The sequence below is a fragment of the Hordeum vulgare genome, chromosome 7H (genome assembly GCF_904849725.1).
Source record: "Hordeum vulgare subsp. vulgare chromosome 7H, MorexV3_pseudomolecules_assembly, whole genome shotgun sequence".
Taxonomy (NCBI): domain Eukaryota; kingdom Viridiplantae; phylum Streptophyta; class Magnoliopsida; order Poales; family Poaceae; genus Hordeum; species Hordeum vulgare.
In genome coordinates, this window is record NC_058524.1 from 325969980 (window position 1) to 325995963 (window position 25984).

Consider the following 25984-nt stretch of genomic DNA (forward strand, 5'->3'; position numbering starts at 1 on the left):
CCCGGTCCGGGTTCTGAGAGATTTTTCGAACTAGACTGCACGCACGTCGATGCAGTGTGTAGAGGGGCTAGGCAGGGAAAAACGGGCAGCCCGGCAGCAGGGTTTTTTTAAACACCGACAAACGTCCGACGATAGACCGAATACGGTGCCGCTACGGTCGACCGTTCGGGTACCAGACGGTCTCCGATCGCGACGAAATTTCGACAAGCGGCCTAGCTATATCGAATCGCGACCGCGTGCCAAATTTCACCTCGATCAGAGAAAGTCTTATACGCACTTTAAAAACAGGGTTCCGACGATGCCGCGGGCGCGTGCGTGTGCGGTCGGACTCAGAACGGACAACGACGAGAACCGGCAACTACTAGCGGATGCAAGTTTGAAAACTGGCGGCAACGGAGATGCCGATGCGATGCAGATGATGCGCATGATGCGATGATGATGCGACAAATAAAATAAATCACACGACGAAAATGGAAAGGAAAGGGAATCTTCTGGAACGTCGGCATCGGGCTGTCACAACTCTCCTACACTACAAGAGGATCTCACCCTGAGATCCAAGAATGAAAGGGGGAGAGGATGAGAAGGAGACGAGGTAAAACTTAGTCGCTTCTTTGACAAATGAGTGACACCAACGATCCTTGAAGGTTGCAAAGAGATGAGGAATGACATGAGGAAGAAGCAAGAATTCAAGGAAAATTTCGGCAACACATCGGTAGGAAAATGGGACAAAATATTCGATAAGATGGAAGAAATAGACAATAAACACAACAAACAAGTAAATAGAGCAAGGGGACACCATGACCTTGATAGAACAACAAGATAGACACAAAAGAGCAATATCACAAAGCCTCCGGAACAATAGAATAGGAACTAGCTCATACGGAAGAAGAGAATGAAGAGAGAATGACAACTACTAACTCCAATGAACTTGGCAAGCATCCATGCCGCATATGCTGATGTAACAGGATGGTGTCCATATAACATGACTGTCCTAGGTCAGACGGCATCTATACAATTAACGAAGATTTTACCCGTTCCTGCTGTTGCTGCTGTGCTGCTACTTGTTGCTGTGGATAGTTTGGGTAGCTAGCATATGTCCCATACCCATACATGTTTGGGTCCTGAGGTTAAGCAGAATATCCATTAGCCCCGTAGCCTTGCCCGTAGCCATAGTAGCTAGCATTAGCAGTAGCACCACCCCACTGGTTGAAGTCCTGTTGAGACTGAAAATGTATAGCTTCAATTGGTTGGAGGGGTAATGAAGCAAGAGTCCCATATGTGGGACATGAAATCACCTGAACTTGTTTGTTTGAAGGGCTCCGACCCCATGAAAGCCTCACATTCTGCCCTTCAATCATGGTACCTTGCAGCATTAGCAGGGCTTCCTCTGCGGAGGATCTGAATTTTACAGTAACAGACTGCTTAGAATTTAAATGAATATACTGATTGGTACCACGAAACTAGGGTAAAAATAGTGAACCTGCTAGCATATTGAACAAAACCACATCTTTTGCCAACAGGTATCTTAACATGGACCACTTCTCCGTACGGAGTGAAAACTTGTTTTAACACATCCTCAGTGGCGCTCGGGTCAAGGCCACCAACAAATATCTGCATTCACCAAAGATAGATGATCTATCAAACATAAACGATTAGCAGGCTAGTTGCTTGCATTTAAGGAAACAGAACAAAGAACGCACGGTGGAATTGCTAGGATCATTGTCAGTCTGAATCCCCTGAGCAGTTGGTACTGTAAATAAACACAAATAGATACTGTGAGGCTTGAGGAATATTGAACGGAAAAACATATATATGAATAATTATGCCAGGCACGTTATAAATTTTCAATTGACTTGAAAAGAAAGGCTTGGTAAATGCAATTGTTCATACAATGCCGTGTTATATGCTGTAGCACTGACAAAACAGCACGCTTCACACATTCTAGCTAGCAATAACTAGGTCAAATATATAACACACTATGAAGCATAATGAATTACAACTTGTTCATTAAACAATATATGTAGGGAAAAGGGCAAATCAAGCATATCACATATCATTGTGCATCAAATCTCAGAAACTACACCGAACGTCAGAAAAAATACAACACTGCAAGGTTGCAATGAAGGATAATTCTTGTGGTTAGTATTATTCCTCAGTCCTTAACTACTCAATGGCCAAAAGATCCAAGAGCTCAAAGTAAATCATATACTACCTCCGTTCCTAAATACAAGTATTTTTAGAGATTTCACTATGAACTACATACGGATGTATATAGACATACTTTAGTGTGTAGATTCACTCATTTTGCTCCGTATGTAGTCCATAGTGGAATCTCTAAAAAGACTTATAGGAGTATTTAGGAACGGAGAGAGTAGCTAATAATGATATTTATATGAATGATTCAGCTCCATATTTTGAATAGTTACTGTATTATTCTTCAGTCCTTAACTAAGCAATGGCCAAAAGATCTAAGAGCTCAAAGTAAAGAATATACTTCCTCAGTTTCTAAATATAAGTCTTTTTAGAGATGAACTACATACGGATGTATATAGACATACTTTAGTGTGTAGATTCACTCATTTTGCTCCGTATGTAGTCCATAGTGGAATCTCTAAAAATACTTATAGGAGGAACGGAGAGAGTAGCTAATAATGATATTTATATGAATGATTCAGCTCCATATTTTGAATAGTTAGTGTATTATTCTTCAGTGCTTAACTAAGCAACGGCCAAAAGATCTAAGAGCTCAAAGTAAAGAATATACTTCCTCGGTTTCTAAATATAAGTCTTTTTAGAGATCTCACTAGGGGACTACATACGGAGCAAAATGAGTGAATCTACACTCTAAAGTATGTCTATATACTTCCGCATGTATTCTCCTAGTGAAACCTCTAAAAAGACTTATATTTAACGGAGGGAGTAGCTAATAATGATATTTCTATGAATGATTTAGCTCCATATTTGGAATTGCAAAAGCATCAAAATATGAGAATACGAATAACAAACTTGAACATATTAAATTTCAGAGTTTGTTCCTGAAAATTAGCCAGGCGAACTTGAGGAGTACGCAAGTAAAATATTAACGATATGTTAAATAGCCTGCTGATCAATGCAATCAATGGAACTTGCAGGACTCTGTCCTTCCTCGCTGCGTCTTGCGCCTTTGTGAAATGCTTATGTTTCCTGCTTTGGGGATTAGAAACTGTCTTCACAAAAGTTGACCAAGATAGATAGATGACATCGACTAGATAAGTTGACCAAGATAGATAGATGACATCGACTAGATAAGTAGCCTTGGTCATAATCACGGACATTAACATTGCATACTAAAAACCACATGATAGCCTCGCAAACAGATGAGATCTATGCAGGATATTAATGTCATTGCGAGATCCAGGCAAGCCAAAGTAGCAATGCAAAATCCACGAATCCTCTAAGTGTCACACCCTGTGTTTGTACCACTTTTGCCACATGTTGTTTTTATGAAAAATTGGAACCAATTACAACTTTTGCATGTTTGTGATGATTGATTTAGGTTGCAACTTGTTTGTGTGACCGATTGAGTTTTTGAATCACTATAGTTTTCTCCTCTCTAAAACCTACCTCCTTGACCCCAAGCCCTTGCCCAATGATCATGCCATGTGAGTAGGACCAGAAAACCATTTTTACAAATTACTATTTTAACAAAAGGCTTTTAATCGTTTTAATTTCTCCAAAACCCCTGATTGGAGATTTGCACTGCAAGTCCCTAAATTAGGAGGGATGTTTTACACCAAAGATTTTATTTGAATCCTATTATTCAAAAGACTCCCCAAAACCACAAAATAATTACTTTCAAAGCTATTTTCCTATTTTATTTAAATACCTTTTTCTGAGGCCAGAAATGGTATTTCATAAGGAAAAATTATTTTCTTTCTTCAAAAATATTTGAGAAAATTTAGGAAACTCAGTGGACATATATTTTCCATACATAAGAGTTTCAACACATGGTCATGTTCAAAATATTGAACAAAACCCCTCAAAACCCTTCCTGCCTATTTCAAGCTTTTGAAATATTTCCAAAGGAAATATTCTTAATAAATCCCAGGAAAATTTTAGCAAGTCACACATGATAAGTGTGGTGATCCTGCAAAGCTTCATCTCAATCCAAAATGATTTGATCCACCTATTAATTCCAAAAACCCTTCCTGTCCAGAACCAAATTTGGTCAACTCTACATTGCCAAGTTTACCCAATTGCTCTCAAACTTTACAGGAGCGATCCAGCCCCCAAATAAGTATGCCACACCAAGTTGTACATTTGTGGGAGTTGATTTGATCACCTTGGTCCACATAAATCTGATTCTATCCGTTCCTACGGTTTTTCATGTCTACATTGTCAACTTTGCTCAACTGAGCTCAAACTTGGTGAATCCTATTGGTTTTGCTCATAATCCAATCCTGTTAAATATCACTACAAGTGGTGAGGTTTATCTTCCTCAAACCAGCATCAAACACCTTCCGGTGAATTGGTAAAAGTGCTACTTTCACCCCCTACATTGTTCTCCTTCACTCCAAATTTTTACCACAAGCCCACAGAGTCACTCTTCACATGCAGTAGCGAGATCCAGCTCTAGTTCAACCGTGGAGTTAGACAAAAATCTCAATTACCCCTCTGGTCCACCCTCGCAGAAGCTTTTCACCCCTCTCCCTTTGACCACAGTCCTCCCCCTCGGCTCCAAGGCATCCCAGCATGCCCCAGACGCTAGAGGACAAGATGGGGCGCGCTAGAGCGCGCCAGCATGCCGTGGCATGCCAAAACTGTGCTCTGGCGGCGCTACAGTGCGCACCCGCACGTTGAGAGGCCAGCCGGCCAGCTTTGGACCCCGATGGCTATCCCCCGCGGCCCCCTCGACGGCAGGAGACCTGCACCACGTCGTGTGCCCCTCCTCTCTCTCCTTCTACTCCCCCTGCGACGCGTGCCCCAGCGGCCGATTTGGACAAATGGCGCCCGCCACCAAGGCACGCCAGGAACCAGCTCCCCGCTCCTCCTCAACCCTGTTCCAACCCCAGACCGCGTCCACGAAGACCGCAGACGCGCTCCCAAGCCCTCCTCCCCTGGCCGTCGTCATGGTCTCGCCGGCGCACGAACATTCGGTGCACCGTGCCCCATCTATATAACGCCACCCTGAGCCCTCTCCCTCCCTTCGACCTCCTGTTGCAGCTAATCGCACCCCTGAGCCACACATTCATCTCTAGGAGCCTCGAGCTCGAGATCGAGCTCCAGATCCGCCGCATCGGGATTCTGGTAATCCCCGGGTACAAGGTCACTCCGGCTATCATTTCTTTCCCAATGGGACCGCGGCAGCTTCTTGATGCTTTCCCCTATCTCCCTTGTTCTTTTGCTGCAGGTTTCGGCCCCGACGACCACCCTCCCCAAGCTCCTCCGTTGCGGGACCTCGTCGTCGGCAACTCCTTGCACCCCTGCTCCTCTCTCCTCCACCAGTCGAACGGCAGCTCGTCCTTGGATCCATTTCCATCCCTAGCCGCAATCGTCGTGCCCTCTATCATCGTCGGTGAGCTCGCCACCCTCTTTGTCCCGAGGTTGAAGATGACAGGTGGGGGCCACCTGTCTGGTAGAGGCTAGGGTTCTATCAGGTCTCGGGCGTAGGTTGTAGGGGTGGAAGTGCGGCCGGCAAGAGAGAGAGAGAGGCGGCTAGGGTTTGGGCTCCCGTCTCCTGAGGGAGACGACAACAGAATACTGTTTATTGTCTGCTTAATATCGAAGGGGTACATGTGTTTATATAGGAGGACAGCCTCCTCTAAACCCTAGATAACTCGGACTCTAATATAACTTGGACTCTAATATAACTTGGACTCTTAAGATAGCTAAGATAACTTGGGCTAAGCCCGTAAATAACCCTGCCCATTGGGCCTCCTCCGTTGGTACGTTGTACCGGTCATAACACTGTCATCCTCACCTCTCCCTCGCCTCCCCTCTCTGCCACTGGCGGATGGAACACTGGCGGGTGCGCGCGCCTGGTCCGCCTGGGCTGGGCCGTTTAGGCCAGCAACTCCAGGCACAGGAACTGTGGCCCTTCTTTTTCCTTTTTCTTTTAATTTCTGTTTTACCAAAATTCCACAGGATTAAATATTTATCCAAATTCAAGTATTCCTCCACCACTAATCTTGTAATATTATGTACTATTTTAGAGTGCCACTTGTGCAATTTTTAGAAAGGTTGCATGCACTGTATTATTTTAAGACCTTGTTTTAGACATTTTAACACTGTTAAAATAGTTTCTGCAACTTATTGCAATAAAAAAAACACAATAATTTTTACAGAACCTATACTCACCCTAGTATTTTACTAAAATGGTGTGACATTTTTCTGAGTAGAATATTTTCCCTGTTTTGGGTTGAGTGCTTATTTTTGCCCGTTTATATTGCGGCGATAGACTGAGTTGCTGACGAGGGGCTTGGACCAGAAGACCTCCAAGACCCGGAGACCTATTTGAGCAAGGCAAGCAGCCCTTGACCATGCTCGATAAAATACTTTCATGCATGTCATATGAAGCATTTATTCCGATGCATAAGACGATGTTGAATCGATAACTACCTCGATGGGGTGTTTCCGACAGTTCCTAATTGACACTTGCACTTGGGTATAACCCTACCACCTATGAGGGTTGTATGGGTGGGAGTAGTTAGGTTGCTAGTAGTGCAACGCATGGTAGTGAGCACATGCATGGTGACGGTAAAAAGGAAGTAATTTCAAAGGTTTTTACGAAAACCCCGTCGGGTGCCACTAATGCCCGAGGGACATGGTGTGAGCTAGGTAACCACTTGAGGAAGAAGTGGCATACCGAGGCTAGTGAGTGTGTGGTTTTCAAAATTGGATTGATTTAAGTTGCGACCGTTACTCCAACCTTACATGTATGACCAAAATACCGCTTACGGGACGGGGCTTTGCTGATTACTATGGTCGGTGGTAGTAGAGAGCCCGCATTACTAGTGCGGGAGTGACGTGGTCACTCTAGAGACGGGGTCGTGCCAGGAAAAGAGGGCGACCATGGGCTGTTTTTACAGACACCGGGCACACCGTTGCGTGCCCTCGTGGATGATATGTCTGATGTACATCACGAGGGACTGTCACCAATGAGTGGTCTCTTGCTAGTACGGTCACGGGAAAGATGAAGTTCGGGTACTTACCTCGGGTATGATAAATACCGCGAGTCGTGTTCTGACACGGAGGTTTCCCGAATCTTGTGGGTAAAGTGTGCAACCACTGCAGAGTGTAAAACTATTCAAATAGTCGTGTCCACGATCAAGGACAGTTCGATGACCGCTTTTGGGCTACGTCCATGTTTACCAAACAGTGTGCGTGTGGAAAGGGGTGGTATGTGGGTAATATGGTGTCTGGGCTAAGTCAGGTGACTTGGCATGATGGGTGGACAAGGGTTGTCCGACCCTCAGTTGATATTGGCATCTGTAACCTGCTCTTGGTTACCAGTTATCTTATGATGCATGTCGCACGAGAAGTTGATCATGTTATTGCACTAAGGAAAAATCTGCTTTCTGCAAAATAGCATACTAGTGTTATGTCATACTTTATTATTGCCTTGTTCCATATCATGGGTTGCTTGCGAGTACATTCAAAGTACTCATTGGCTTGCCACTGTTATTTAATTGACCACGCATGGAAGAATGGGAATTTGGAGAAGAGTTCGTCGGTGACGAACATGCAAACTACGACGTTTCCCAGTCGGCATGCTTGTAGGTTAAGGCAGATGGCATGGGTTCACGATTTCAACCAAGTTATCCGTTGTTAGTTTGTGTTTGGTGTGTCGGCCTTCGAGGCCCTATCTATATAATGACTTGGCCTTAATGGTCCTTATTTGTATCAAACAGTATGTATGTATGTAATGCTCGTTTTTATTCAGCTTTTATGTGTTCAGTGAGCATTGATCGCTGGGATCACTGTACACGTGCATTCGGTGATCACGACTTACAAGTCGGGGTCCCCATAGAGCTGGTATCAGAGCCATCCTGATTATAGGAAGCCTTAGTTAGCATGGACGTTAGGTAGGACAAAAAACCCTTTCAAAAGTCACACCTAGCCTTTACACTTAGGAGTTTCTGCATCTCTCGCCTCTTCCACTCTATTTTCAAAACCCTTTACTGACACCTCTCCTTAGACCTTGTAGATGGCCGTCGTACCCGAAAGCCTCCTAGAGTCCGGCTTTCCCCTACTCCTTGAGGACAGCCCGAAGAAGTGTCAGGTCCGCCAATTACCCGTTTTCCTTTACAACGAGCACTGGGTCAATGCCACCATGAAGGAGTACCACGTTGATGTGGTCCTGAAGGCAAATGACTCACCGACTAGTTGGTTCTTTGAAGGACCACAAATGGAGACTGGTGTTAGCAGTCGAGACAGCGGCATGAAGGGCGCTCATCCGCCTTCGCGACATCCTTCCTGAGATGGCCGACGAACCGGCTACTCGCCACTTGCCTTTCATAAAGGATGAGGATGGCGGGAGTTGGACGTTGACCCCATCCTCGAAAGAAGGAACACCATTCAGATTCCAGACCTACCTCAGCCTCTCCGCCGATAGTCTAGCTCACAACCTGATCAAGAAATCCGTGAAGCTCCGCCAGGAACTTCACCATACCCGTGAGCTACTCCGTCAAGCTAAGACGAAGACGGGCAAGATCAAGAAGGATGGAGCCCCCGAGGGGCAACCCGTTGTCGCATACAGAGGAGGAATACCTCCAGCTAGAGATACACCCACACGGCGTCATCGCATGAGTGCAAAGGAGTACCGTGAGCTCTTCACCGCTCCACTGACGAAGCGTCGTCGGGATGGACCTCCTCGTTCCCCGACTCCCTTGACGGAAGACAATGCTCGCACAGATGATGACCAGGAGGAAGACCGAGAGGAGCGTGAGTATGAGACCGAGCACTCCACTACTTGAGTCCGAGAACCCCTAGGGTAGGACAAGCTATGAACCCCTCATGCGAAGTCGAGTCCGTGTAATGGTTCATATGAAACCATGTGTGTTTGTTGCTTGTTTTTCTATTTCTGATTCGATGAAAGTCACGCTTTTGCCCTAGGCGACATGTAAGCGACTACATCGCTTATCCTATCTTAAGGTTATGTGATGAGTCTTTCGACCCTTTTGTTTGACACACTTGCACTATACCAACCCCCTTTAAGCGTGTTTCCCTTTTGTTGCTATTCCTTTCGAATATTCCAGTTGTTTGACTTGGCTTCTCCAAACAGGATGGTGACTGCTACTGGCACTAGTACTTTTGGCAACCCCAGCACCGGCGACTCTAGCCAGCAGCCAAAAGCCGGTGCGTTTGCTCAAGCTGAGGGGAGCAGCCACAAGACGATATTCCCCCGCCACCACCTCCTCCGGAAAACCTGACTATGGCTCAATTTCTCCAAGCTCTCCGGGAAGAACGCCAAACCAACAATGCCGCTATCCAGCAGATGGCTCAGGTTCTCGTGAACAACCCACAACAGGGTTGGAACGGCAATGGTCGTTCCACTCTGTCAGAGTTCATGAGGTCTTCGCCCCCGACCTTCACCGAGACAGCTAAACCTTTGGATGCTAATGACTGGATCCGCACCATCGAGGACCTCCTTGCTCTGGTCAACTGCAATGAGGACTGTGAGAAGGTTCTTTATGCTTCTCACTGCCTCGAAGATACCACCAAAGCTTGGTGGGATGGATTCAAGGTCATGCAAGGCGAGTGTGTTATCACCTGGGATGATTTCAAGCAAGGATTCCGTACTGCCCATATCCCCTCTGGGATTATGGCCATCAAGAAGCGGGAGTTTCGAGCATTGAAGCAAGGAAGTGGCTCAGTCAAGGAGCACCTGCAGAAGTTCAACCTCTTATCAAGGTACGCACCTGATGATGTCAGCACTGAGGCAGCCAAGATAGAACGCTTCATGGAAGGGCTTCAGCAATCGCTGAAGTATCAACTTGTTGTCTGTGACTGTCAAACCTTCTTCGAGCTGGTGAACAAGGCCCTCATGCTTGAATATAAGCGTCGTGCTATGGAAGACACACACAAGCGCAAGCTTATCAACATCGGTGGTTCCAGCAACCAGAAGACTCGCCCCTGGCAATCAGCCCCGGCAAAGCCAAACTATCAGCCTCAGCACCCCAGGACTCATGCACCTCGTTCGAGCTACCAGCCTCAGTCGTATGCCAACTCCAAGCCGACATACAACTCTCCCAACAACAACAGTGGCGGCAAGACCAACAACTTTGGGCAGGTAACTTGCTTTGGGTGTGGTCAGCCTGGACACATCTCGGGGCAATGCCCGAACAAGAAGCCAGATGCATCGCGCCACAATGCGCCAAACCAGGGACAAGGCCGTGGAGCGCCAACCACGAATCAAGCTCCTCGCAACCCGCCCAACAATGACAAGGGTCATGTGAATCACGTCTCCGCAGAGGAAGCCCAGGAAGACCCGAATGTCATACTGGGTACGTTCCGTGTCAACTCAACCCCAGCAACAGCAGAGGAAGCCCAGGAAGAACCGAATGTCACACTTGGGCATAACCCTACCACCTATGAGGGTTGTGCGGGTGGGAGCAGTTAGGTTGCTAGTGGTGCAACGCAATGGAGTGAGCACATGCATGGTGACGATAAAAAGGAAGTGACTTCAAAGGTTTTTACGAAAACCCCGTCGGGTGCCACTAATGCCCGAGGGAGATGGTGTGAGCTAGGTAACCACTTGAGGGAGAAGTGGCATACTGAGGCTAATGAGTGTGTGGTATTCAAAATCTGATTGGTTTAAGTTGCGACCGTTACTCCAACCTTACATGTACGACCACAATACCCGTTATGGGACGGGGCTTTGCTGATTACTATGGTCAGTGCTAGTAGAGAGCCCGCATTACTAGTGATGGGAGTGACGTGGTCACTCTCGAGACGGGGTCGTGCCAGGAAAAGAGGGCCACCATGGGTTGTTATTACAGACACCGGGCACACCGTTGTGTGCCCTCGTGGATGATACGTGTGATGTACATCACGAGGGACTGTCACCAATGAGTGGTCTCTTGCTAGTACCGTCATGAAAAAGGTGAAGTTCGAGTACTTACCTCGGGTATGATAGATACCGCGAGTCGTGTTCTGACACGGAGGTTTCCCGAATCTTCTGGGTAATGTGTGCAACCTCTACAGAGTGTAAAACTATTCGAATAGCCCACGGTCAAGGACAGTTTGATGACCGCTCTTGGGCTACGTCCATGTTTACCAAACAGTGTGCGTGTGGAAAGGGGTGGTATGTGTGTAATATGGTGTCTGGGCTAAGTCAGGTGACTTGGCATGATGGGTGGACAAGGGTAGTCCGACCCTCAGTTGATATTGACATCTGTAACGTGCTCTTGGTTACCGGTTACCTTATGATGCATGTCGCACGAGAAGTTGATCATGTTATTGCACTAGGGAAAATCTGCTTTCCGTAAAATAGCATACTAGTGTTACGTCATACTTCATTATCGCCTTGTTCCATATCATGGGTTGCTTGCGAGTACATTCAAAGTACTCATTGGCTTGCCATTGGTTACTTAATTGGCCAGGCATGGAAGGCATGGAAGAACGGGAGTTTGGAGAAGAGTTCGTCGGTGACGAACATACGAACTAGGACGCTTCCCAGTCAGAATGCCTGTAGGTTAAGGCAGATGGCATGGGTTCATGCTTTCAACCAAGTTATCCGTTGTTAGTTTGTGTTTGGTGTGTCGGCCTTCGAGGCCCTATCTATGTCATGACTTGGCCTTAATGGTCCTTTTTTGTATCAGACGGTATGTATGGATGTAAGGCTCATTTTATTTAGCTTCTGTGTGTTCAGTGAGCATTGATCTTTGGGATCACTGTACACATGCATTCAGTGATCACGACTTACAAGTCGGGGTCCCCACATGAAGGCAACCGCTTCCAAATTAATTGTTGGATCATGGCAATGCACCGGTGAATTGGTTGTGCCAAGCTGTAGGGCATTTCTTCCACCTTCAATGCATACAATCAACGCTACCAAGCAAGCCTCTTGCATTGCTAAAAGCCTCGGCGTGTCCTCGGCATTAGGTGCTCATAGATACTGAGCTCCATAAATACTAACCACAGTACCGGCAAACACTTGCGCACTTTATGATTGTATCTTCAGCCATTCAAAGATACCCATCCATCACATGAGCGTTGTACGCAATCATCCGAAGACAACCTTCATCCATTGCTTGAAGAAGGGGTACATTGGCTTACATGTGCTTTTATCATATACGATTTCTCGGATGAATTAGCACAAAGAGCCTCCGGGTAGAAAAGGCTCTGGCCATTCCTAAGAAATTTGTACAACTACCCATGTTGGGAAGGCCTTTTTGGCATTAACCTAAAACTTGATTGGCAAGGACACTGATATTTGAACATGTCATCCAACACAAGAAATTTAGAAGAAATTGTAAGGACTACTCAACCCCATAACTGTTTTACGAGACATTACACTATACACATTCTGCCACGGACCCTACGACCGACGAAGGTTGTGAACTTCAAGAGACACCTTTAATTGAAGATACAGAAGAAATAAAATGAGTACGTGGAAGGAACAACATTGGAAAGGAAGTAGTGGATACCAAAAGAGCCAGGTTCAAATTTAGGACATAAACGATTAACACTAACCTAACATAGGTCACACATTACACGAGACATGTAATGTTGTTCATGTCAGTCGTAGAGAGCCTGTTGGTATCCTGCTTCGACGCAATGGGAGTTTTATGAGTACTTCAGAATCCTAAAGTGTATTATTAAATGATCCGAATTCACGAAGGAAATGTTGTGGATCTACAAACTTATTGCTCAAGCCAAGCTTCAATACATTTTCAACTAGTAAAGGAAACTGAACCACAAGAGGCTAATAGAACAGGTAACTGCAAGAACAACTAAGGAGAAAATGAACACATAAAATCAATTACAAGTCAAATGCAAATGTAATAATCTTTAAAATGCAGCTAAAACAAATTAAATTCAGTTGACAAGGATTTAGTGCTTACCTTTCTCTTGAACTCCATTTGCTTTTTGCTTATTTGCAGCTGGACCAATACGCATGGGCCTGGAAGAACAGATCATCCCATTCATTTCAGTCATTGCACGAGTTTGTTCTGTAGGATCACCAAATTTCACAAAGCCATAGCCCTTTGAGCGCATTGTCAATTTGTCTGTTACAACTTTTGCACCCTTAACAGAGGGGTATTGTGCCCTAAATGTCTCTTGCAATAAGTAGTCGGTGACATCAGCAGCCAAATCACCAACAAATATTGTGTAATCAGCGCCGTCATCATGTTTTTCACCAGCAGTCGCCCAGTTCAATCTGTATGTCATCTCAACATTTGGCATCATTGCCCCGTTGAATGTCTGAAGAACTCTTTCAGCACCAGCACGGCTTGTGAATTCAATAAAGCCATAACCTTGAAGTTGTCCAGTCTGCTTGTCACGAATTAGTTTAACAGATTGTACCTATAAATTAAAGAGGACAATATGAAAGATCAATATGTATCCGATAGACACAAACAGAGAGTATAATTTGTAGAACACATGATGATAAATAATCCCAAATCTGAATCAGTCAACCAGTTACAACATCAATAAACCAGTTATAATAGAAAAGCAACTCAGTTTCGCAAAATACCTTGGCCACAGTCATTCCTAAAATTTAGTTTCAGCCTATTGTGAAACAAATAAGCTTAAGGAACCAATAACAAAACCAAACAAAAAAACTGAGAACCTGATCCCATGGCTCAAGTGGCTCTTCAGAAAGTAAAACGGTTAACTGAAGAATAACAGTAGTTTGAATTCAGACAGGGGCCTGACACACATAAACACATATATTGCATCAAACACGGATGTGTAATCACGAATTAACGTCCATTGCATTAATCGCAACGATCCATACAGCAAAGCGCGCAGCTACATAACATTTGCGTCAAGCGTCACCCACGGGCCCACGACAAATCACTGGTAAAATCCACATCGACATATTGAAACAATTATACAACGGATTCTGAGGAGATGGCACCGGAGAGCGAGAGGCACGTACCTCGCCGGTGCTCGCGAAGCAATTGTAGACATAGTTCTCGTCCATCCAGTACTGCAGGTCCCCTATCCAGAGTGTCCTGGCCTCGTTGGGCCCAGCGGGCGCCTGCGTCGGGACAGACGGCCAGCCGTAGTACGCGGTCTGGGGAGGCGGCTGCGCCTGCCCATACGCGGCCTGCTGGGGCGGCAGCGGCTGGCTCCACATCTGCAGGGGTGGCGGCGCGTAGAGCTGGTGCGGCAGCATGGGCGGTGGGATGGCGCCCCACTGTGGCGGCGCGCCGGACGCCGGATGCGGTGGGGCAACGCCGGGCTGCGGCTGTGGCATCATGGCGGCTGGAACGATGAACCCTAACGCGGAGAGGGAACGGGAGCAGAAGCAGGAGCAGGAGCAGGACGAGATGGGGTTGGATTGCGATCCCGATGTGTGCGCGTGTGAGGGCCAACGTGCAAGGACGGACGCAGACGTCTGGCGCCCCACCCCATATCTCTACTCGGCACCTGCTGCTCATCATGTCATCTACCGAGTACAGTATAACTCATCTTATAACTAACATATATACTCCGTTTCTAAATATAAGACATTTTAAGGATTACATTACAAACTACATACTGATGTATATAGACATATTTTAGAATATAGATTCACTTGTTTTGTTCCGTATGTAGTCCATGATAGAATATGTAAAAGGTCTTATATTTAGGAACGAAGGGAGTAATAGGTAATTAAAAGAGTGTGTTATTTTTTTGTTATATGGCCTATTTTTCACTCTCATAAATATCTAGGAGCACGTGCTAGTGCTGGTTTTTAATTAAAAGCTCGTTTATTTTCTTTCTCATCTTCTCTTTTCTCCAACTAAGCAAAAATATATTAGTTTATTTCTTATAGCCCCTTTGATTCAGCTCTATTGTACTTGCTCTTAGGCCCGTGCAATAGAAGTTTCTTAGCGCGGGTTCATGACGGTTTTGATTATGTGTCATATGTGTCATACTAGGTAACGATGATATGTCATACTAGTTAATAATTTAAGATACAATATTTGCACGCCATCATAGGTAAAAATGATTAATAGCTCAATCACATCTATGCATGAGGATCAAATCATTAAATTTAGAGACAACCTCTAAAAAATAATGCATTGGGTTAGTGGTCTCTTAAATTATTAATCCTCCTATAATAACGTGCTACGAAACGATGTATTGGCACACGCCTTAGAGCATCTCTAGCACACCCCGTATAAGAGCATCTCTAGCAGACCTCGTATAAGAGCATCTCTAACACACCCCGTATAATGCCTAGATCCGTAAAATAACCGTCCAAATACGGGTCTGCGCGGAAAATGTTACCCGATCATACCCCGTAAACGCGTCCGACCCGTAAAAAAATTTGAGGGGTGCGACAAAATTCCCTCCCCGACCCGCGAAAACACATGTTTCCGCCTCGCTCTACGATTCCACGTATCATATGAAAGCGGTTGGTGGGAGGGACATTTCAGCCCGCACCCTTTCCCCCCCCCTTCCGCCTCTGCCCCGCCATTGGTTCCGCCCGTGTGCCGTCGGCGATTCTGGCCAAATCTACGGGCTCAATCGCGTCGCGGGGGCGCCCCTGCCCTCTTTCATCGAGTCGCTGGACCGGCTCCCCCGGATCCGCTAATCTACCGTGGCCGGAGAGCCACCATCGGAGATGGAATTGAGCTCGTGCGAGAAGTTTTTGCTCGACGATTCATCCGATTCGGACGACTCGGATGTTGAGACGATGCTTCTCACCTTTCGCCGGCATACTTTGGTAATGGCCCTTGCCGTGAAGGAGCACGAACACAAGAACCAGAAGAGGCGGCAAGGATCGACCGTCGGTCGTCTTTGCATTCCTCAAAATCGCAACCTCGGGAACAAGATGTTGATGCAAGACTACTTCGCGGCCAATCCAACATATCCGCCGCACATCTTCCGGAGAAAGTAACGTATGCGTCGATCCATCTTTGTGAAAATTGTTCAAGCTTGCGAGGCCAATTGTCGATATTTTACTCAAAGAAGAAATGTCGCGGGCTTGAATGGATTTAGTGCATATCAAAAAATCTCGACACCTATGCGGGTAATTGCATACGGCATTCCTGCTGCCTATGCCGATGAGTACCTTCTCATTTTTTGCATGAAGGAGCGAGACCGCCAGTCCACCTTGGATGTTTCCCACATTATGTGGACGGAGTTGAGATCTGCAGTGCTTGATAAGAAGAAAGTGCTCATTTATGCTATGTACCTGTTCAACTTGATTGAAGACACTTGGGATGCTACCTTTCCTTGTGATCTCTTGTGACTGATCACATGGTTCATCATGGTGTACTCAAGCTCCGTGTGAAGGAAAATTGGGGCATTCCACCTGGCGCTGAGGAGATTGCTCCTACTGACTCGGATGACGAGCCTGAGCCCGATTGTGAGTTTGTTCCCAGATCAGAGACTGAACCTTCTTGGGCCTCCAAGATCACGAAGAAGATTGTAATGCCCCAGATGTAACCCTTGCCTTTTTGTGGAACCCTTTCCTATTTTGGGTCATGATGTCAATGCTATGGAGTTATCATTTCATGTGGTCATTTCATGTCATCACTTTTGCATCATGCCATTCATTGCATTCATGTCACTTCCTTTGTGTTGTTGTTTTTGTTTGATCCATGTTGGTGCAAGTGTGAGTGTTGATGTGATGAGGGGTGAATCCCAAGCTATGATCAAACTATGATTGTTTTTCAAACTAGGTTTCAAAAACCCCTTCTCCATGATTTATTTGAGCTCATGTTTAACTTGCTCAAAACCTGTTTTAAAAATGTTGTTCATTTTGTAGTTTTACCTTGTGTTTGAGGGGTACTGTTTTGGGGTTTTTAAAAACTTAAATGATTAGGAGTTTAAATACAAAAACAGCATAGTTATTTTGCTTTTGTATTTAATTTAGTTGCTCCAAAATTCTGGTTTTCATTTTGTTTAAATAGGGCATAATTTCCTTATGCCCCAGATATTTTACTTTTTCCTTTTGGAGCCCTGAGTTGCTCTGGTTTATTTTGTTTGTTGTTTGGTTTTTTTAAAAGAAGAAAACCTTTTGTTTTCTTCTCTGGCTATCTGCGCCAGTGGGTGGGCTTCCTCCTTCCCTCAGGCCCATTTCCTCCTCTCCTCGCGCGCGCAGCCCACTCAGCGACCGTCTTCCTCCTCGCTGTCGTCACCCTCATGTACGACCGCAGCACAGCCACAGATCCTCCCCCCTCTCGATCCTGCGGCTCCAACCACGCGGCCTGAGGCCATTTAAGGAGCTCGTCACCCTCCCCAACCCTAGGGCATTCCATTTTCCTCCTCCTCTCCTCTCTGGCGCCGCTGGAGGCGCTCCCGAGCAGAGCCGCCGCCATGGCCGACTGCTGTTGAGCTCGTCGCCGGCAAGAACGGTGCTTCATCTCCTTCCCCGATCGGTCTAGGAGCCAACGGAGGCAGCAGGAGTTCCATTCTCGGCAAGATCGGGCGATGGGATCGACTACATCGGCGACCCCGACTTCTTCCTCTTCTTCCACTACGGCAACCCCTCTGCAGCACCTCTCCATCGACCCCTTCTTCCTCAACGATGAGTTCCTCTCCTCGGCACCCTAGGTGAGCCGTGCCACGCTCCCCTCCGCCTTCTCCTTCCCTCAGCAGCGCTCGGCCGCATCATCGCCCGCGTTGCTCTGTTGCACGGGCAACAACACCTTTTGCGTAGATAGGTGAACATCGAGCCGCCGTGGTGGTGCATCTCCCGGCGAGTTTGGGACAAAAATGGGTCCCCTGATGACCCCTCTTCCTCCCCGCTAGCGCCGCCGTGTCGATTAGATGTCGTAGAGTCGCCGGAGATGATCCCCTGTTCCGGCGCCGTTGATGTGCAGTAGGAGCAGAGGGGGATGCTCAAAAGAGCAACGCCCCCCTCTCTGTTAAGTGCCGCTTCGTTGCCGAGTGGTAGTGGGGTGGTTTTGCGACAAGGTGATCGTGGGTTTGAATCCCCGAAGACCCCCCCTTTTTCCTTGTTGTTTCTTTTATTTCAGTGTAGCTTCGTAAGGTGATAGCTTACCTGCTCTGTTGCTTCTAATAGAGCAGAAACAACGCGCTAGTGCAGTGGTGTAGGCATGTGTATTGCACCAGGGGGCGTGGGTTCGAATCGAGGGTACCCCCCTTTTATATTTTTGCCTTTTGTTCATTTTTTTCCTGTTACATTACTTGGGCAACAAGTATGTCTTGGGTTTTTATCAAAAACCAGTGGGTTTTAATCCTTTTAAGTTTAGCTTATGTATGTATGAGTGTGTGAGCAAGTGCTTGTGTGTGTGCAAGTAGTGTGTGCACCCTTGTATGTACAAGGGCACATGAGGGTGTGTATGTGAGTGGATGTGTGTGTGCACATGAGGAGATGTGCACATATGTGATGGTGTGTGTGTGCATGTGGTGGCACATGCATATGTGCACGAGGGCAGCCCCTCTTGATGCACCTCTTGATCGTGTGTGTGTGAGCACACATATTTGTGTGTAGGTGTAGGTGTCATGCTTGTGTGTGTGTGTGGGCATGAGTGCACATATGCACTTGTGCATGAGGGCTAACCCCTCATGCTTGCCAATATGGTGATTTGGTGGCGTATGAACCTTGTGTGTGTGAATATGTAGGAGTAGTGGATACTACAAGTGCTAAGTTACATGTGATAATGCTCCTATATGCTCATATAGGATTCTAGGTTGATTTTCGAGCTAGCTTTGTGCCTACATGTTACATGCAAGTACCCATGTATTATATATGATTTTTGGGTAGAATCATCCCAGGAATCCACTGGTGAAATTAGATTTCACTTTAGAGCAACTTCATAAACTGTCATTTTTCTGTCTTGATGCCATGTTTGGAGCTTTGTATTAGATAGTGCTTTGACCCTATGAGGATGAATTCTTGATGTGGCAGTAGTGGGTGAACCCCTCTACAACATGGAGTCTTTGTTTTGTTCATAGGAGTTTGTATGCACCTTTTGTGCCTTGTCAAAGTTGACACTTGGCTGAAACTGACAACTTTGTGAAAATATGTGATTTTCACTAATTCTGAGAATCTGCTGTTATTTTCTTCCCTTATTGTTTTGTTTGCACAAGCTCATGTGTTGGGAATCAGCCCATGCAACAAACTAAGGTTTGTGAGCTTTTGTGTTTGTCTAGCTTCCTGTTAAATTTCATGCTCTTTCACTTCTTGTAGATATCATTTTGGAGGGTGCCAAAATGCTTTAGAGCATAAGCAGCTGGTAAAAATCTGACATTTTCACTAAGTCCGAGAATCTGTTATTTTTGTCCAAGTTTGTGTCCATAGATCTTCTCATGTGTGACTCCTTTGTACAAACTTCTTGCACAGGCTTGTAGAGCTTTTGAATGGCTTTTGCCTCATATCTTGTTTGGCTCATTTGGGTGGCTGTAGGTACTTTAAATGTTGTGGACAAACTGCTATGATGCTGTTTAAAACAGATTGCATGTTTTAGTTGTTTTGAAGCTTGTGTGGGCATAGTTGATGGTATGATGTGTTTCCATGCACCACCCCACTTGTATTTGATTGTTTGATCATGTGGCAGCCTGGTAACACCAGGAGAGTGCCATTGGTGTGTACTTGTGGTGGATTTGAACCGCAGGTCTTCATATCTTGTTTCGTAGTTTCCAGTTGATCCGTAGCTCCGTTCCCTACGTTCTTTATATGTTTTTGCTTCGTTTTCTCATGATGCACATGTTCATGCCATCCTCATGCATGTCAAGATAACTTAATATGAAGTTATGTCGAGAAGTTTATCAACTCAACTAATGCATATGAAAGTGACTAGAATAGTGATGCATGCTTCCTTCTTCACTCATGCATCATATTGGTTGTTGCATCATGTTGTGTTGGTGTTAATTGGCTGTTATTTTTATCTTGGGTAGCATCGGGATCGGAGAGCGAGTACGTGGATTCTGGAGAGTACGTGCAGGAAGATCAAGAGTTGTTCCAAGCTGAAGACATCACATGCAAGATGACCGTGACCTTGATACCGTATCTAGCCTTGTTATGCTTAGAATCACGTTTCCTTCGATGTACGCTCTCTGCCTACCACTTGACAAAAAATCCACATGTTATTGCCATGAAACCCAAACACCTTCCTCTCCTAGCAAAAGTTGTTTGGCTAAGTAGGCTTGCTCAGCTTCTAATGGATAGCTTTGCTAGTTGCAGGTGCCAGCTGTCTCATGTGATAACATGAGTATTTTGATATCATTATGTTTAAACTGCTATTTAATTAATGCACCTATATACTTGGTAAATGACGGAAGACCTAGCCTTTTGCGGGGTGATTTGTTCCGTTATTCCGCCTTAGTTTCTGTTACCGGTGTTTGATTCCATAACTGATCGCTCCTAACACGTTCGGGGTTGTTATGGGGACCCCCTTGATAAATCGTGTAGTGTTAAGGCTCGTCTGGAGGACCCAACATTGGTTTTAATTTGCTAATCACCTAATAATAATTTGCATAGGGAATAACTACCCCAAGGATTTAATCAACAAGCCGGGCCAGTGCTCCTCATGAGTGTTGGTCCACCCTGTTAACCACCGGTGGCTACCAGGGGCAACTCTGTGTTTGGCCTACCGGGAGTTTGGACAATCCGTCGTGTCCTCAAAATGAGATATGCGGCTCCTATCGGGTTCGTGGACACGACGGGAGGTCTTGCCAGATTTGTCTTACCTTAGCGATATATCTTGCGTATAGGAATCTCGGTGAAACTTTGGGTCTCCTCAAAGTTGAGGTTTTCCTCTAAGGAATCCGACGAGATCATGAGATTCATGATAGAGGATTACTTTACGGCCCGTGGAAGTTTGTGATGGACTAGTTGGAGCACCCCTGCAGGGTTTAATCTTTCGGAAAGTCGTGCCCGCGGTATGTGGCAAACATGGATATTTTGTTAACATCCGGTTCTAGACAACTTAAAGTAACTCTAATAAAACTGCCAACTGTGCGTAACCGTGACTGTCTCCTTCGAAGACCTCTCTTCGATTGGGAACATGGTGGGGTTATGTTTGACGTAAGTAGGTGTTCAGGATCACTTAGTGATCATCTAGTCTTCGACCGCTCGCGTAGACCACCATATCAACTACTCTCATCAACGTAAGTTAGCCACCATATATGTTTAGGTTGTTGCAAACCTATACACCAAACCTTCCTCACCTAATAACTTGACTAGATTCGATACCAAGGTCATCCGATTGCTGAGTCCCCGTGGCTCACAGTTTACTACAACACCCCAACAGGTACAGGTACGCCCGACGCAAGAGATCCTGATGGCACCCAGCTGACGTGGTAGTACGATGAGGAGTCTGACCGACTGTACGTGAACTATCCGGAGGACTAAGGTCGTGGTCGTGATCGTGGGCCAGCATGCGGGATGTCATAGTCTTTTACTTGTTTCATGTTGTCCGTAGCGGGACTAAACTTTGCTCTGAATAATTGTGTGGATGTAAACCTTATGTTATACTATGTCAGATGTCAAGTGTATGCCCTACTTGTCATTCTTCAGTTATGTAATGTCATGATTATGTCGCTTGCGAAACGTTTAGATGCGCCTCTTTCTCTTTTGGGGCATCGCCCCCAAAATAGGAAAGGGCCGCATCTTAGTCGTTACAAAGATGAAGGCTCTATTCTACTTCCAGATGAAGGGTCAGTACAAGGCACATGTTGATGCCAAGAAGGCGCACAGTTGTGACAAGATGATCATGCGGAAGATTGGCCTTGATGTCCAGAGTGGTTCAGAGGACAAGATCATTGATGAGGAGGACTGGATGAAGGCCAACTGCGAGTGGACGGAGTCTGAGGAGGAGGTGTCTACTACTTTCGATGAGTCTGAGCGCGATGATGATGAAGATTACTGAGCTTATCTTGTCTCCCCTTTTTGGTGTCTCGATGCCAAAGGGGGAGAGAGTATCTTAGTTTGAGATGGATCTGCCGAGTCACGAGTGCTTTATTGATTATTTGCTTTCCTATCTCGTGAACTCATTTTAATTTATTTGGTTGCTTTGGTTTGTGTTATCATGACTTGTGTGAACTAAAAGTGTTAGACATATGCTATCTTCCCTATTATATTATGACTACTTCAGTGTTTATATGAGTTCATGTTTTCTACTCTTGCATCCATATTCAACTCGCATTTCGTGTTCATGCAAGCATGTGGTTGTATCTATAAAATATAGGGGGGGTGATCCTAGTGTGTGCTCTTTGCATTCCAAAAACATACTCAAATAGAGCACGCATCTCGGGGGAGCTTATCTATATTTTGTAGGTTTTGGAAATCCCTAAGAATGTTGGAAATATGCCCTAGAGGCAATAATAAAATAGTTATTACTCCCTTCATCTCAGTTTATAAGTTCGGCACGTGTACCTAGGTCATCAATTTGACCAACTTAATGATAAGCATATATTACAAAAAATATATCATTAAAAACTTTAGATGTTCTATTTTTTATATTGAACAATAGATTTTATATAAGTTAAATTGACGATCTAGGTACACGTGCGTGCCTTCTAAACTGTGACGGAGGTAGTATTATATTTCTTGTTTCAAGATAATCGTTTATTATCCATGCTATAATTGTATTGAATGGAAACATAAATGCATGTGTGGATATATAGACAAAACAATGTCCCTCGTGAGTCTCTAGTTGACTAGCCTGTTGGTCAAGGATGGTTAAGGTTTCCAAGCCATAGACAAGTGTTGTCACTTGATGACGGGATCACCTCATTAGGAGAATGATGTGATGGACAAGACCCAAACTATAAACGTGGCATATGATCGTGTCATTTTGTTTATATTTTTTTTCTGCATGTCAAGTATTCATTCCTGTGACCATGAGATCATGTAACTCACTGACACAGGAGGAATGCCTTATGTGTATCAAACGTTGCAACATTACTGGGTGACTATAAAGGTACTCTACAGGCATCTCCGAAGGTGTCCGTTGAGTTAGCATGGATCAAGACTGGGATTTGTCACTCCGTGTGACGGAGAGGTATCTCGGGGCCCACTCGGTAATACAACATCAGAAACAAGCCTTGCAAGCAAGGTGACTAAAGAATTAGTCACGGGATCTTGTATTACGGAACGAGTAAAGAGACTTGCCGGTAACAAGATTGAAATAGGTATGAAGATGCCGACGATCGAATCTCAGGCGAGTAACATACCGAAGGACAAAGGGACTGACATACGGGATTGTGTGAATCCTTGACATAGAGGTTCCACCGATAAGATGTTCATAGAATATGTAGGATCCAGTATGGTCGTCCAGGTCCCGCTATTGTATATTGGCCAAAGAGTGTCTCAGTCATGTCTACATAGTTCTCGAACCCGCAGGGTTTGCACACTTAAGGTTCGGTGACGTTTTCGGTATAGTTGAATTATTGATGTTGGTAACTGAATGTTGTTCGGAGTCCCGGATGAGATCCCGGACGTCACGAGTGTCTCCGGAATGGTCCGAAAACGAAGATTGATATATGGGATTGTTGCATTTGGCTTCCGGAAAGATTTCGGGCATTACCGGTAAAGTACGAGGAGTGACGAATGGGTTCCGGGGTTTTACCGGGAGGGGCCACACACCCGGGAGAGAATCTAATAGGCACATGGGTGGTGCACCAGCCCTTAATAGGCTGGTGAGGCCAGCCCAATAGGGCTATTTCGGCTAGAGCAAAAAAAGGAAAGGAAAAAAAAGAGGAGGTGGGCAAGAAGGAAAGGACTCCTCCACCAAACCAAATTGGACGAGGAGACCTTCCTCCTTGGCTCGACCGACCCCTCCTACTTGGAGTAGGAGGCAAGGCAGCCACCCCTTGGTTCCTCCTATATATAGTGGAGGTTTGAGTGGGTTTTTGCACCTCAAGACTTTGTGCAAACCTCTCTCCCTCCACTACTTCGTGACACATCGTAGCTAGATCGGCACGGCACGACGAAGCCCTGACGGAGCAGCTCCACCATCATCACCGCCACGCCATCGTGCTGCTGGAGAATTCATCTACCTCTGTGTCTCTCTTGCTGGATCAAGAAGGCGGAGATCGTCATCGAGCTGTACCTGTGCTGAATGCGGAGGTGTCGTCCGTTCGGTGCTAGATCGGGACGGATCGTGGGACGGCGGCGATTTGGATCGCGAAGACGTTCCACTACATCAACCGCGTTTCTTAATGCTTTCCGCTTAGTGATATACAAGGGTATGTAGATCCTGTCTCCCTCTCGTAGATGATCATCACCATGATAGGTCTTCGTGTGCGTAGGAAATTTTTTGTTTCCCATGCAACGTTCCCCTACAGTGGCATCATGAGCTAGGTTCATGCGTAGATGATATCTCGAGTAGAACACAAAAGAGTTTGTGGGCGTTGATATTCAATTTGCTGCCCTCCTTAGTCTTTTCTTAATTCGGCGGTATTGTTGGATTGAAGCGGCCTGGACCAACCTTACTCGTACGCTTACGAGAGACCGGTTTCATCGACTGACGTGCAACTTGTTGCATAAAGATGACTGGCGGGTGTCTGTTTCTGAATCAGATTTTACCGAGGCGGTCCTTGGAGAAGGTTAAATAGCAATTTGCATATCACCGTTGTGGCTTTGCGTAAGTAAGATGCAATCATACTAGATACCCATAGCAGCCACGTAAAACATGCAACAACAAATTAGAGGATGTCTAACTTGTTTTTGCAGGGTATGCATGTGATGTGATATGGCCAAAGACATGATATGATATATTAGATGTATGAGATGATCATGTTGTACTAGTTAAATATTGACTTGCACGTCGATGCTACGGCAACCGGCAGAAGCCATAGGGTTGTCTTTAAACTAACGTTTGTGCTTGCACATGCGTTTACTTTATTGCTAGGTAATAGATTTAGTAGTAATAGCATGGATAGCATGACAACCTCGATGGCGGCTGAAAGGATCGATATGGTTGGCTAGAGGGGGGCGGTGAATAGACAACGACCACTTTTTAATTAACCTTAGCAAGTTAAGGTAAACAACATACGGGTTCACAAATAATACGACAATGAGATGAACTCTCAAGAGGCTAACAACGAGAGCTATTAAGACAAGTAAGATATAGTCACGAGCATAAGCAAATACAAAGTAAAGGATAGAGATAACCACAAGTGGAACCGATGGAGACGAGGATGTGCTATCGAAGTTCCTTCCCTTTGACAGGAAGTACGTCTCCGTTGGAGCGGTGTGGAGGCACAATGCTCCCCAAAAAGCCACTAAGGCCACCGTATTCTCCTCACGCTCTCGCACGATGCAAGGTACCGTGATTCCACCATAGGTGCCCTTGAAGGCGGCGACCGAACCTTTACAAACAAGGTTGGGGCAAACTCCACACAAAGCTTGGAGGCTCCCAACTAGACCACGAAGCTTCACCACAATGGAATATGAATTCGAGGTGACCTCAACCATCTAGGATTCTCAAACACCCAAGAGAAACAAGATCCGCAAGGGATTGGTGGGGGAATCAACTTTTCTCTTGGTGGAAGTGTGGATCTAGGCCTTCTCAACCAATCCCTAAAGAATCAACAAGTTTGATTGGCTAGGGAGAGAGATCGGGCACTTTTGAGCTTAGGGAGCAACAATGGAGCTTGAGAGAGTGAAAGGTAAGGTTCCACAGCTAGAAGAACCCTTTATATAGTGTAGGGGGGGGAATCCAACCGTTTTCCCACTCTCTGCCCGAGCTCCAGCGGTACTACGCTAGCTGCAGCGGTACTACCGCTGACCAGGGGCAGTGCTACCGCTTACTAGTAGTACTACCGCTGGTTACAGCGGTACTACCGTTGGCATTCCAGCGGTACTACCGCTGGGCCCCTGGTAGTGCAAAAGCACTACCACCGCCAAGAAAGTCTTCGCAAA

At 45.8% G+C, this 25984-nt stretch overlaps 1 protein-coding gene across 2 annotated transcripts; it reads right to left on the bottom strand.

Moving 5' to 3' along the window:
- Positions 1-893: 893 nt before the first annotated feature.
- On the bottom strand, positions 894-14541 carry LOC123411429 (RNA-binding protein L-like). 2 transcript variants are annotated; one of them, XM_045104367.1, is made up of 6 exons: positions 14090-14541; positions 13047-13509; positions 1701-1750; positions 1481-1611; positions 1296-1398; positions 894-1223 (listed from the first exon to the last, which is right to left on the bottom strand). In XM_045104367.1, the coding sequence occupies exons 1-6, from the start codon at positions 14411-14413 to the stop codon at positions 1128-1130; spliced, it is 1167 nt and encodes a 388-aa protein (XP_044960302.1). In that variant the 5' UTR covers positions 14414-14541; the 3' UTR covers positions 894-1127. The 2 variants fall into 2 exon arrangements, with proteins under 2 accessions (XP_044960302.1, XP_044960303.1); XM_045104368.1 differs by having other exon boundaries at positions 894-1214; positions 14090-14538.
- Between the last annotated feature and the right edge of the window lie 11443 nt (positions 14542-25984).